The sequence below is a fragment of the Hypanus sabinus genome, chromosome 1 (genome assembly GCF_030144855.1).
Source record: "Hypanus sabinus isolate sHypSab1 chromosome 1, sHypSab1.hap1, whole genome shotgun sequence".
Classification (NCBI taxonomy): Eukaryota; Metazoa; Chordata; class Chondrichthyes; order Myliobatiformes; family Dasyatidae; genus Hypanus; species Hypanus sabinus.
The window spans coordinates 202,153,373-202,166,628 of NC_082706.1; the positions used below are offsets into that span (position 1 = coordinate 202,153,373).

Genomic DNA, 13,256 nt, shown 5'->3' on the forward strand with positions numbered 1-13,256 from the left:
CTCCATGGTAATCCTGGTCAGACATACACATTGAAAGATGTTCATGTCATCATGATGCAAACAGTGGATTAAGAACAGTGAAGACAACCAAGTTACAGAGTGATTTGTGAGCTTTTGTTCTGTCATGCAAAGGTCTGATTGCAGAGGTTCAAACATGGACTAGCGAGGAAAACAAAAAAATTGGGAAGCAAAGAGTATGTTTGAAAGGAGAAAAGATTTTGGAAGCAATGTTCTGACTGGTTGCATCACAGCCTTGAATGGAAACATCAAGATCCAGGAATGGAAAAGTAGTGAATATAGCCAGTCCATCCCAGGTAAAGCATCAGGAAGGAGGTACAGGAAGCGCCAAGTACCACACTACCAGGTTCAGGAACAATTATTACCCTTCAGACATTAGACTCCTGAACCAGAGAGGGTAACTTAACTCACCTCAACACTGAACTGTTCCCCCAACCTCCAGACTCACTTTCAAGGATTCTTCATCTCATGCTCTCAATATTTATTGTTTATTTATTTATTATTATAATTTTGATTGTTTTTATCTTTTTGTATTTGCAGTTTCTTGTCTTCAGCACATTAGTTGCATCTCTATTTTGGGTGTGGTTTATCATTGATCCTGTTGTGTTTCTTTGTATTTACTGTGAATGCCCACAAGAAAATGAATCTCAGCATTATACATGGTGACATACATGTACTTTGATAATAAATTACTTTGAACTTTACACTTATGTCCCACACCACCAGATTCAGGGACAGTTATTACCCTTCAATCATCAGGCTCCTGAACCAGTGTGGATAACTTCACTCACCTCAACACTCAACTGATCACTAAACACAACATATAGACTCATTTTCAAGGATTCGACAAACTCATGTTCTCAGTGTTATTTATTTACATTTTTTTTGTATTTGCACAATTTGTGTTCTTTTGCACATCGCTTGCTTGTCAGTCTTTGTTTTGTGGATATTTGTTAATTGATTATTTTGTATTTCTGTCAATGCCAGGAAGAAAATGTATCTCTGGGTAGTAGATGGTGACACATATGTTATTTGATAACAATTTAACTTTGAACTTTTCATGGAGAGAGGGCTTTTTTGATATGAACATGTCATTTGTTTGTTGAATTGCAGATAAAGTGAAGCCTTTTTTGTCAAATGTACATTGAAGTGTACAGTGAAATGTGTCGTTTGCATCCAGATTGAAGCCCAGTCGAGGCCCAATGGCCAGAGCCTGAGTCTGAGAATCTCTGCAAGTCCGCTGTGGGGAATTCGGGGCCCAGTGTCTGCGAATCCATGATTCCTCTGGAGGCTGAGGTTTTAAAAAAAGACAACCTGACCATGTGTGTGCATGGATGGATGGAACAGGGTTCATTTTATGTTGTGGCTTAGTTTCTTGGTATGTCCTGTGTTGTTCTGCTGAGCATGGTGTACATGCTATGTCGGTGCCGGAATGTATGATGAAACCTGCCGGCTGTCCCCAGCAGGAAGGGGGTCGTTGTCCAAGCTTTATTGTACAAGCAGCCTTGTCAATAAAGCTCAGTTGAATATCCTGCTTGCTGGCTTCCTGGTGTGCTCTGCACCATCCCTCAATATCAAACACAAAAATCTGGTGCCAACATTGCATGCCGACAACTCACTAACCCTAAGCTGTATGTCTTTAGAACATGGAGCACCCAGAGGAAACCCATGCAGTCATGGGGAGGTGATGCAAACTCCTTACAGACAGCAGCAGAATTAAACCCGGGTCGCTGGGGTTGTAATAGCGTTACGCATTCATTGCTCTACGATTTGACTCTTTGAAAAGCAAATCACGATAGTGGAGAGCAGGTTTAATAGTGAACCTGAAGAAGCAACCGCACATTCAAATGTGAGAGCCTGAATAATTGTTCGTCAGGTTGGTATCGATCATAATGCTTCAGCAATCAATCGACCCATTTCACTCCATCTGCTAAAATGGTCTTCACCACACTGTTGGGTGCATTTCCTGCCAACTACAAGCTGTAGCAAAGACACGGGTTCAACTTCTGGCATGGATATTTTGTAACCGAAGATTGGAAAGAAATAAAGTCTAACAGTATCTAATGAAAGAAAGGTTGTATATTGATCGAAACCCAGTAACCTCCACAGTACATCCAACAATAACAGCGTGCAATTGTAAATATACCCACTTTCACAACTCCAAGGCAATCAACAAACCAAGACTAATACAGCTTTGCAAAGAGCACACTGTGATAAATTGCCTAATACATTTGTTTAGCCCTCTTGTATTCCACTTCAGTGGGTACCATAGGGTGGGACAGTAGCGCAGTAGTCGGCATAACAATGTATAGTGCCGGCGACCTGGGTTCAATTCCCGCCGCGACCTGTAAGGAGTTTGTACACTCTTCCCACGACTGGGTGGGTTTCCTCCGGGTGCTCCAGTTTCCTTCACAGTCCAAAGACATGGAAAGTTAGTTGGTCATTGTAAATTGCAGTGTGATTAAACTAGAGTTAAATAAGGGGTTGCTGGGTGGTGGAGCTCGAAGTATAGAAGGGTCTACTCCACACTGTATCTCAATAAAATAAAAATTTTAAATGATCAATAAATTGTCTATATTGACTGAAGAAATCTGGAAATCCCTGTCCTTATTGAATTTCCAAATTCCATCAGATTTGTTATCTTTTAAACAAGTACTACCTCTCTCACCTATGTACAATACCTCACAATTTTGTTTTTTTTTGCTCTCTTTTTTCACTACTTATTTCATTTAATATATTTTTATTGTAATCTATAGTTTTTTATTATTATGTATTGCAATCTACAGCTGCCCAAAATAAAGCATATGCCAATGGTATTAAACCTGATTCTGACTGGTAGGAAGATTAGCAGACAATGTAAACATTGACTCCAAACTACAAGCAACACTTGAAAGCAAAAATGTTGGAATAAAAAGTTATTTAAAATTTCAAGCGATCACATACTGGTTAAGGCACAGAAAGAACAAGTGAGTCATTGCATTTGAATTTATTAAATTCTACCTACTACTACATATAGCTCCAGAAGCAGACTTCAATAAATACAATTTGTTTTAAAAATCTGAAAGAAAAGGCCATCCATACCACAAGATATTTCAGACCAAAAGGGTCTTGCATGTCTTGGAAGAAAACCTGATGTATCAAATAACAGGCTAAAGATCCAGGGGGCTCCCAACCTTTGTTATGCCATAGACTCCATGGTAGTATTGCAGCTAGCGGTATGTTTCACAGTGTCAGTGATAGGGTTCAATCCCATTGCTGTCTAAGGAGTTTGTACCTTCTTTCTGAGACTGTGTGTGTTTCCTCCCACAGTCCAAAGGACATACTGGTTGGGTTTAGGAAGTTGTGGGAACGCTACGGTGGCGATCCTTGCACAACCTTGGACTATGTTGGTTGTTGATACAAACAATGCATTTCACCACATGTACATGTGACAAATAAAATTAATCTTTAAAGGCCAGATGTTGATCTTTGCTTTGAGGACACCTAAATATTGAGGGAGACCAGCCTCCGTCATCCCTTGGGTAGTGCATTTCAGATTCCAACACTGGGTGAGAAAACTCCTTCCTCCTCTCCTAGCCCTATTTTCAATAAGTGCTTTCTGGTTCTGGGCACTTCTGCTGTGCAGTGTTTCACTATCTGCCCAAAGTCCTTCATAATTCTGTATACTTCTATCTGGTTCCAGTTTCACCTTTGCCATATTCCAGTTTGCCCAGGTTCTAAATACGAGAGATTCTGCAGATACCAGAAATCCAGAAGAGCACATACACACAATGTGCCCGGAGGAAATCAGAAGGTTTTTATGGAGGGGAATAAATAGTCAGTGCTTTAGACTGAGACCCTTCATCAGGTCTGGAAAGGAAGGGGGAAGAAGCCAGAAGAGGAAAGTGGAGAGGAAGGGAAGGAGTACAAGCTAGTAGGTACTCCTACTAGCCAGGTGAAGCCAGGTGAGGGGGAAGGTGGGTAGGTGTGGGTGTGGGAATGAACTGAGAAGCTCAGAGATGACTGGTGGAAGAGGTAAATGGATGAAGGAGGAGGAGGAATCTGATGGAACAGGAGACTGGACCATAGGAGAACAAGAAACAGGAGAGAAATCAGAGGGAGGTGATGGGCAGGTGAGGAGGGAAGGGGCAAGAGGGGATCTAGATAGGGAAAGGAAAAAAAAACAGAAGGGGGAGGGGGGAGAAATTACTGGAAGTGAGAAAAATTGATGTCCATGTCATCAGGTTGGAAGTTAACCAGGCAGAATATGAGGTGTTGCTCCTCCAACCTGAGAGTGGCCTCATTGTAACAGTAGAGGAGAACATGGACCAACATGTCGGAATAGGCAGTCGCTCCTCATTGCAGAAATTTTCCATCCCCAGTCACATCCACTTGAATTTCTTCTGCAACCTCACTCTGTAATCACATTCCTTTTATGGCGCGGTGACCAGAACAGCATGCAGTGATTAAGCAGGGTCCTCTCCATCGTCTGACTTGTTTGTACTATCACCCCAAATGGAATATTCAACGTCTGTGCTAACGTTACAAAGGTTGATGGAGTTGTGGATAATGCAGAAGATCCTCACAGGTTACAATGCAACATTGACAGGATGCAGAGCTGGGCTGTGAAATAGCAGACGGAGTTCAACCCAGAAAAGGGTGAAGTGATTCACTCTGCAAGGTTAAATTTGACAGCAGAATACGGCAATAATGATAGGATTCCTAGCAGTGTGGAGGAACAGAGGGATATTGGGGTACACGTCTGCAGATCCCTCAAAGTTGCTATGCAAGTTGATAGGGTGGTTAAGAAGGTGTATGGTGTGTTAAGAAGGGGATTGAGTTCAAGAGCCATGAGGTTCTATAGTGGCTGCTCTATAAAACCCTGCTTGGCCACACTTGAAATTGTCTGTTCAGTTCTGGTCACCTCATTATAGGAAGGATGTGTAAGCTTTAGAGAGGATGCAGAGGAGATTTACCGGGATGCTGCCTACACTAAAGTGCATGCCTTCTGAGGATAGGTTGAGCAAGGTAAGGCTTTTCTCTCTGGAGTGACGGAGGATGAGAGGTGACAGGATAGAGGTATACAAGGTAATAAGAGACATAGGTCAAGTGGATGGCCAGAGGCTAATACCAGGGGGGTATAACTTTAAAGTGATTGTTAGGAGATATGGGGGGGGGGGGGGGATGTCAGAGGTGAGTGCGCGGAATGCCCTGCCAAGGCAGATACATCAGGGACATTTAAGATACTCTGAGATAGGCACGTGGACGAAAGAAAAATGGAGAGCAATGTAAAAGGGAAGGGTTAGGTTGAAACTAGAGAAGGTTAAAAAGTCAGCAAAACAAAGTGGGCTGAAGGGCCTGTACTGATTTGTAACGTTCTATGTTGACCTCCAAGAAGACCACAACCTTGTCGTTGGGTTTGGAGGCTTGCATTCCTCAATGATTCGGAGAGCAACGTTGGCTGAAGTCAGGGCTTTGTGCTTTGGCTCTTGGTAGGGTCGCCCATACCAAACAGGTGAAAGGTGGAGGCCAGAGTAACTGCGGTCCACCGATCTTCCAGGTTCAGGGGTTCAGCTCAGAGCTAACAACCCTGACTGGTAAAACAAAACTGTTACAAAAACAGCAATGAAGAATTCTTCTTCATCTGAGTGTGACGGTATTCCTGAGTCTCCACCCGGGTCTTGTACGACTGACAGTAGTGAGAACCGAGATAAATCTACTGGCACAATGAAGGAAGCTCTGACCACCGCTAGAGATGGAGGACCTTCATTGCTTCCCTAAATGCCAACAGCATAACAGGCAAAAGAGAGATGTTCTTATTGAGGTACTTTATCAAACTGTGCTGTGTAATATTCCAGGATTCAGGTATTTCTTATGCAATAGAACAAATAGAATTTTTGACATACGTCAGTAATAATAAACCTGCCTCTGACTCCATGAGGATAATTTACGCAGTAATGTAGAAAATAATATGAATTCTACTGCATATTTATTCCAGTATATTTTCAATTGCAGTATCTCCAATATGACAACTATTTCTCACATTTGTTCCGAGTACGTAATTACATTTCAACCAAATGGTCCCCATTAGTTCCCACATTTCACTTTCACATTCACCATTTTAGACACACTCATGGTTCACATCACATCAGATCACAGCTCCCGTCGATGGCCTCTTGTAAGGAGAAGGAAGTACTTCTCCATCCTACCCAACACTCTGTTCCATGGCTCCCCACAGATGGTTCTCTCTCACCCATGGAAGCCAAACTAGCCCCAGCCTGCCTCTCAATCCCTGCCGTGAGCCCTCATTTCCCTGACTACCAACCTCCATGGACCTTATCCTCTAAGCATCACTGTTGCTTAACGCTTTACAGTGCCAGCGATCGACATTCAATTCCGACCAGTGTCTGTTAGAAGTTTGTACTTTCTTCCCATGACCGCGTGGGTTTCCTCCCACAGTTCAAAGATGTACATTTAGGGTTTGGGTTAATAAGTTATGGGTATGGTATGTTGGCACCAGAAGCATGCCAACACTTGCGGGCTGTCCCCAGCACCTCTTTGGACTGTGTTGGTTATTGACACAAACAATGCAGTTCACTGTATGCATACGACATACGACATAGGAGTAAAATTAAACTATTCGACCCATCGGGTCTGATCCGCCATTCCATCATGGCTGATTTATTTTCCTTCTGAACCCCATTCTTCTGCCTTCTCCCCATAACCTTTGACATCCTTACTAATCAATAATGTATCAATCTCCAATTTAAATATACCCAATATTCCCAATGACTTCACCTCCAAGGCCATCTATGGCAATGAATTCCACAGATTCACCACACTCCGGCTAAAAAAAATCCTCTTCATCTTCATTCTAAAGGGACAACCGTGTATTCTGAGGCAGTGCCCTCTGGTCCTAGACTCCACCACTACAAGAAACATCCACATCGCTTAGGCCATTCAATTTTGGATAGGTTTCTTCTCAATTCCATCAAGCACAGGCCAGTACTATCAAACGCTCCACATATATTAACCCTTTCATTCCTGATATTATTCTCATGAGCCTCCTCAAGCCACTCTCCAATACCAGCGCGTCCTTTCTTAGGTAAGGGGCCCAAAACTGCTCACAGTACTCCAAGTCTCAGATTCAATTCACAATTGTTTGGGAAAAAACAATGCTGTGTTTTTCTTAGAATATGATTACAAATCCAAATAAATAAATAAAATAAAATATACCCAATGGCTTGACCTCCGAAGCCATCTATGGCAATAAATTCCAAAGATTCATCACCGTCTGACTAAAGAAATTCCTCCTCATCTCTGTTCTAAAGGGACATCCTTGTGTTTTGTGGTTGTGCTCTCTGATCCTAGACTCTCCCAACTATACATGATTCAATGTATGATATGAGCAACAGATAAAGCTAATATTTAAAATCTTTACATTTTTACTTCCCCACTTCTCCCTCTTCACCAGCTCTACCTCATCAGTTGTCCTAGATGCGCCCTCTTCACCCATCTCTCTCTCTCTCTCTGTGGATGATTTCTCCACATCCCTCACTCTCTAGGGACCCTTCCCCCACCACTGCCACTGTTACCACCCTGTTCCCCCATCAGCTTCCCCACCAACTCCTGGAAGGACTTTCCCCCTTAGCTATTTCTATCTCTCGCTCTCTGTGGACTATCCCCTACCTCCCGGACATTCTCCTATCGGGTAAAAGATACAAAAGCCTGAAAGCACATACCACCAGGCGCACAGACAGCTTCTATCCCACTGTTATCAGACTCCTGAACAGATCTCTTGTACGAAAGGACTTACCCCTGACCTTGCACCTTATTGTTTACCAGCACACTGCACTTTCTCCGTCACTGTTACACTTTACTCTTCACTCTATCATTGTTTCATTTTGTACTGCCTCATTGCACTGTGCAATGATGTGATTTGTATGAACAGTATGCAAATCAAGTTAACTTGGTACATGTGACAATAACAAATCAAAACCAATTTCCAGTCACCCCTCAGGCTTCTACCAACTTCCACAGGAAGTTGTCTCACTTCGTCTCCTCAGCCCTTCCTCTTGATGTGCTAACCCTTCTCCCCCAGCCAACATTCTCTCCACAAGCCAAGGATGGCCCTCCTCAACAGCCTCTCCTACCTCTGTGAACCCTCCTCCTGCACTGTCTAATCTGCCAACACCATCCCTCCAAATATAGTTCCACCCCTTCTACACCCTCTTCAGTTCCCCCACATGCCGTTGCCCCTTCAGCTCTCTTCACCTCCCCACAGATCATCAGTCCCATCTGCCTCCGTCTCTCTCTCTCCTCTCTGCCCCCACCTGCATTCCCTACACTGGCCTTCTGTAGGAGCTGCCTCTCTCGATCGTTTGCCCCACACTCATATCTCAACCCATTCATGGGCATCTGCATAAACAGACCCCCGCTGTCTTTCCAGCCCTACCCGCCCCCCCCCCCAAACCTGGTGACCTCTCTCTCCTCCTACTCCGCCTCCATCTCCCTGGCACCACACTCCAATGCTCTTATTCTCCACTCATCTCCCCCTCCCCACAAATTTTTCCTCCGCCTTCCTCTACAACCCTCCCCCTTCTCACCCACCCCTACTTCACACCTTCTCCTCACCCCTCTCCACCACAGACCGACCACTTCACCACCCCCACCTCCTCCCTCCCGCCCCCCCATTCTCGGTAACCGGTCTCCCCTCCCCCGGCGCCTCTCTACCTTGCTCTCCCGTTGGCTTAGTGTGGACACCGGGGATCCGGACCCTCGCCCGCCCGATACCTCCTCGCCGCCGCCGCCGGCCGGCGGCCCCTCCGTCACCGTCCCGCTGCTCGCCATCGCCGGCGAGGTGTCCGTGTCCGTCCCGGGAGTGGGTCAACCAGCGCCCTCCCCTCTCCCCTCACCCCCCGGCCGTGGGGCGAACGGTAGGGCAGCGCGGAAAAGCCCCGGACAGCGGAGGCAGCGACGGGGCGATCAACGCTGGTGGGGAGGGTAGCAACAGGGCAGACAGACTCTGCCGCTAATCAAATGCTAGTAACAAATATCCTCCCGTCCGCAGCTGAGCCTGGATGAAGTGGACGTACACCTGTAGGCAGCGCCAATGATTCAGTAAAGTTTGTAGTAGGGTGCCGTATCTTCTCTACCGTCCACCGCTGAGACACACAGTCCTCCGCCGCCCGTGGCTACGTGCTCTCGAGATTCTGATCATCTCTTAGCCTGTTCGAGACAAAGCAATGACAAATGAGGGGGAAAAAATAAACGTACAAATTTTTAAAAAAAGAAATCACGATACATTTGTAGGTTGGCAGCATATGATAGGATTTCTAGCCTATCATTTGATAGGCGCGGTGGCTTGGCACGCCTGCAAAACCAAGCGGCTTAATTTGTCTATTTTCATTTCACATCTGTGGTGTTTTTCCAGAACTTTCTGCTCCTCAACGCCGCTGTTGACACCAGGGAGCAAAAGTAACTATTCTCAAGAGTTGTTTCCACCACGGACACTTTTTGGATCCGGGGCATCTCATTTCGAGCCTGTTGAATGTAATTGTTAGATGTGATTTGTCAGTCGTTTCACTGTCACGATATCAAACCATTACCGGGATGGTGGTGGGCTCAGAATGAGGTTGATCACTGACGAATGTCGTGACATATGTCTGACTATATGCAGAATTTCTTGTCCCCTTAAATTTGCTGTTTTGCAGCAGCGGTACAGGGCAAAGCAAAGATATATACTATATATTAAAGTTCAAAGTAAATGTATTATCAAAGAACATATATGTCACCAGATTCGTTGTCTTCGGGCATACTCAATACATCTATAGAATAATAAGCATAAATCAGAATCAATGAAAGACCACCCAACTATGGTGTTCAACTAGTGTGTAAAAGACAACAGACTGTGCAAATCCATAAAGAAAGAATTAATAATAATCAATCAATAAATAAATAATCAATAAATATCGAGAATATGAGATAACGAGTACTTGACAATGAGTCCATGGGTTGAAATGTTTCCACAATGACGGGGCAAGTGAAGTTACCCCCTTTGGTTCAGGAGCCTGATGGTTGAGGGGTAATGACTGCTCCTGAACCTGGTGATGTGAATCCTGAGGTTCCTGTACCTTCTTCCTAATGGCAGAAATGAGAAGAGAGCATGGCCAGAATGGTGGGGGTCCCCAATGATGGATGCTGCTTTCCTGCAACAACGCTCTGTAGACGTGCTCAATAGGGGAGAGGGCTTTACCAGTGACGGACTGAGCCGTATCCACTACTTTTTGTAGGATTTGGTGTTTCTATACCAGGATGCAGCCAGTCAATATACTCTCCACCACATATCTATAGAAGTTTGTCAAACTTTCAGATATCATGCTGAATCTTCGCAAGCTCCAATGTAAGTAGAGGCCTGACATGCTTTCTTCATAATTGCACTTAGGTGCCCTGTCCAGGGCAGGTCTTCCAAGATAATGACACTGAGGATTTTAAAGTTGCTAACCCTCTCCAATGGTGATCTTCCAATGAGGACTGGCTCATGGACCTCTGGTTTCCTTCTCCTGAAATGAATTAATATATATAAAAACATCAAATAAGTAGTGCAAAAAGCAAGCAAAAATAATGTAGTTTTTACAGATTAATTCTTTATTCAGAAATCTAATGGTGGTGGGGGGGGGTGGGGAGAAGGTGTTCCTAACACATTGAGTGTGGGTCTTCTGGCTCCTGCGTCTCCTCTCTGATGATAGTAATGAAAACAGGGCATGTCCTGGGTGATGAGGTCCTTAATGAAGGATACTGCCTTTTGAAGATGAACTCGCTGGTGTGGAGGCTGGTCCCCATGATGGATCTCACCGAGTTTGCAACTTTCTGCAGCTTTTCCCAATCCTGTGCAGTCACCCCTCCATACCAGACAGTGATGCAACCAGTTAGAATACTTGCCACGGTACACCTGGAGATTACGAATGTAGATTTATAAATAATAAAGATAAATAAATTGTGAAAAAATGAACGACCATGGTTCACGAACATTTAGAAATCAGATGGTGGAGGGAAAGCAGCTGCTCTTCAATCATTGAGTGTGGACCTTCAGACTCCTGTACCTCCTCCCCAATGGTAGTAGTGAAAAGGCATGTCCCGATAGATCAGCTAACCAAGATGAAAAGACAGGACCCATAATATCAGGCAACACACACAAAATGCAGGTGGAACTGAAAGGAAAGATAGTAAGAAATTTGAAAGTAGGAGGGGGAGGGGAAAATGTGAAATGATAGGAGAAGACCGGAGGGGGTGGGGTGAAGCTGAGAGCTGGAAAGGTGATTGGCAAAAGGGATACAGAGCTGGAGAAGAGAAAGGATCATGGGACGGGAGGGCTAGGGAGAAAGAAAGGGGGAGGGGAGCACCAGAGGGAGATGGAGAGCAGGCAGACTGATGAGCAGAGAGAGAAAAAAAGGGGAGGGGGGAAAAACTAAATATATCAGGGATGGGGTAAGAAGGAGAGGAGGGGCATTAACAGAAGTTAGAGAAGTCAATGTTCTTGCCATCAGATTGGAAGCTACCCAGCCGGTATATAGGGTGTCGTTCCTCCAACCTGAGTGTGGCTTCATCTTGACAGTAGAGGAGGCCATGGATAAACATATCAAAATGGGAATGGGACGTGGAATTAAAATGTGTGGCCACTGGCCCGAAATGTCATCAGTGCTTCTTCCTATAGATGCTGCCTGGCCTGCTGCGTTCCACCAGCATTTTGTGTGTATTGCTTGAATTTCCAGAATCTGCAGATTTGTGACACATATCAACTGTTTCATCATCCACAGATGTTGCTCGAGCTGCTGAGTGTGTCCAGTATCGAGCAGTTCATAATGTATATTTGAGCCCCTTCTATGTCAATCACATTATGGGTGGGACCCTTTCCTCTATTCTTAGAACTTCCTCCTCTGATTAACTGTTTAACTAAGTAATACATTATCTTTCCAACTGCCAGTCTTCCATACAATCCTGCCCAGGCTTGCACACTGGAAACTTCCCAAGGCGCAAATCCATGGTCTATTGAGGCTAACAGAGGCCGACACAACACACGTTATCTTTGTAACCAAAGAAAAAAGCAGAAAATGGGTAAACAATATCCATAAACTCCTGTAACATGACCTCATTAAACTTTTCCACTGTTTATTTAACTTTGCAACTTATTGGCATTTCTATGTCGTGCACTGATCAGCTGCCATAAAACAACATAATTTAGAGAAAGTGCTGAGGAGGTTTACCAGCATGCTGCCTGGATTAGAGAGCTTGGCTCATGGGGAGAGGATGAGCGAGCTAGGGCTTTTCTCTTTGGAGGGAATGAGGACTAGAGGTGGCTCGCTGGTTTAATTTGACACAAATTACACACTTCACTATGTGTTTTGATGTATGTGTGACAAATAAAGCTAAGCTCTCTTTCTTTCATAGAGGTGTACTGGATGATAAGAGGCATAGATTGAGTGGAAAGCCAAGAATTTATTCCCAGGGTGGAAGTGGCTAATAAAAAGGGGCAAAATTTTAATGTGATTGGAGGAAAGTATAGGGGGGATGTCAGCTTTTTTTTTTACACAGGGAGTGGTTGATGCACTGTGAAGGGTGGTGGTTGAGGCTGATATATGAGGGATGGTTAAGAGACTCTTAGGCACATTGATGATGGAAAAATTGAGGTCCATGTTGCAGGAAAATTTGCTAGTGCTCCTCGGGGGAGTTTAAACTAAATTTGCGGGGTCAGGGATTCAGAATGCGAGAGAGGTTAGCGAGAGGAAGAGTAAAGGACAGGTGGGGACTACACAGTTCCGGAGTATTAAGTGTGTAGTAGAGAAAACTGAGGCGGAACAAGTGATAAGGAGGACACGTGTACAGAGGGATGGTCTGACGGAACATGGAGTTAAATGTGCAGAAAGAATCAGTAAATTTAGGAAGGACAACAAAATTCAAGGGGCGTATAGCCCATTGGGAGTTTGGGGAGCTGGGTTAAGCACAATAGGTAGCGATTTAAACAGAGAGAGGGGAAATGGGCTAAAAATTCTATATCTGAATGCACAAAGTGTCAGAAATAAGGTGGATGAGCTTGAAGCTCAGGTGCGAATGGGTATTATGATGTTGTTGGGATAACGGAGACATGGCTGCAGGGAGATCAGACCTGGGAAATAAATGTACAAGGGTATACGTGCTATCGTAGGGACAGAAATGTGGGCGGAGGGGGTGGGGTGGCCCTGCTGGTGAGGAATAAGATTCAG

At 44.5% G+C, this 13,256-nt stretch overlaps 1 protein-coding gene across 1 annotated transcript in view; it reads right to left on the bottom strand.

Annotated features, from left to right (window-relative positions):
• The window catches only part of LOC132401921 (SH3 and cysteine-rich domain-containing protein-like), a 169,195-nt gene extending 159,777 nt beyond the window's left edge, over positions 1-9,418 (bottom strand). Inside the window, exons 1-2 of the mRNA XM_059984270.1 lie at positions 9,302-9,418; positions 8,731-9,225 (exon numbers count right to left, since the gene is read on the bottom strand). Of these exons, the coding sequence (XP_059840253.1) occupies positions 8,731-8,847 (117 nt within the window). The 5' untranslated portion in view covers positions 8,848-9,225; positions 9,302-9,418. The remainder of the gene's footprint in view (positions 1-8,730; positions 9,226-9,301) is intronic.
• Positions 9,419-13,256: the final 3,838 nt, after the last annotated feature.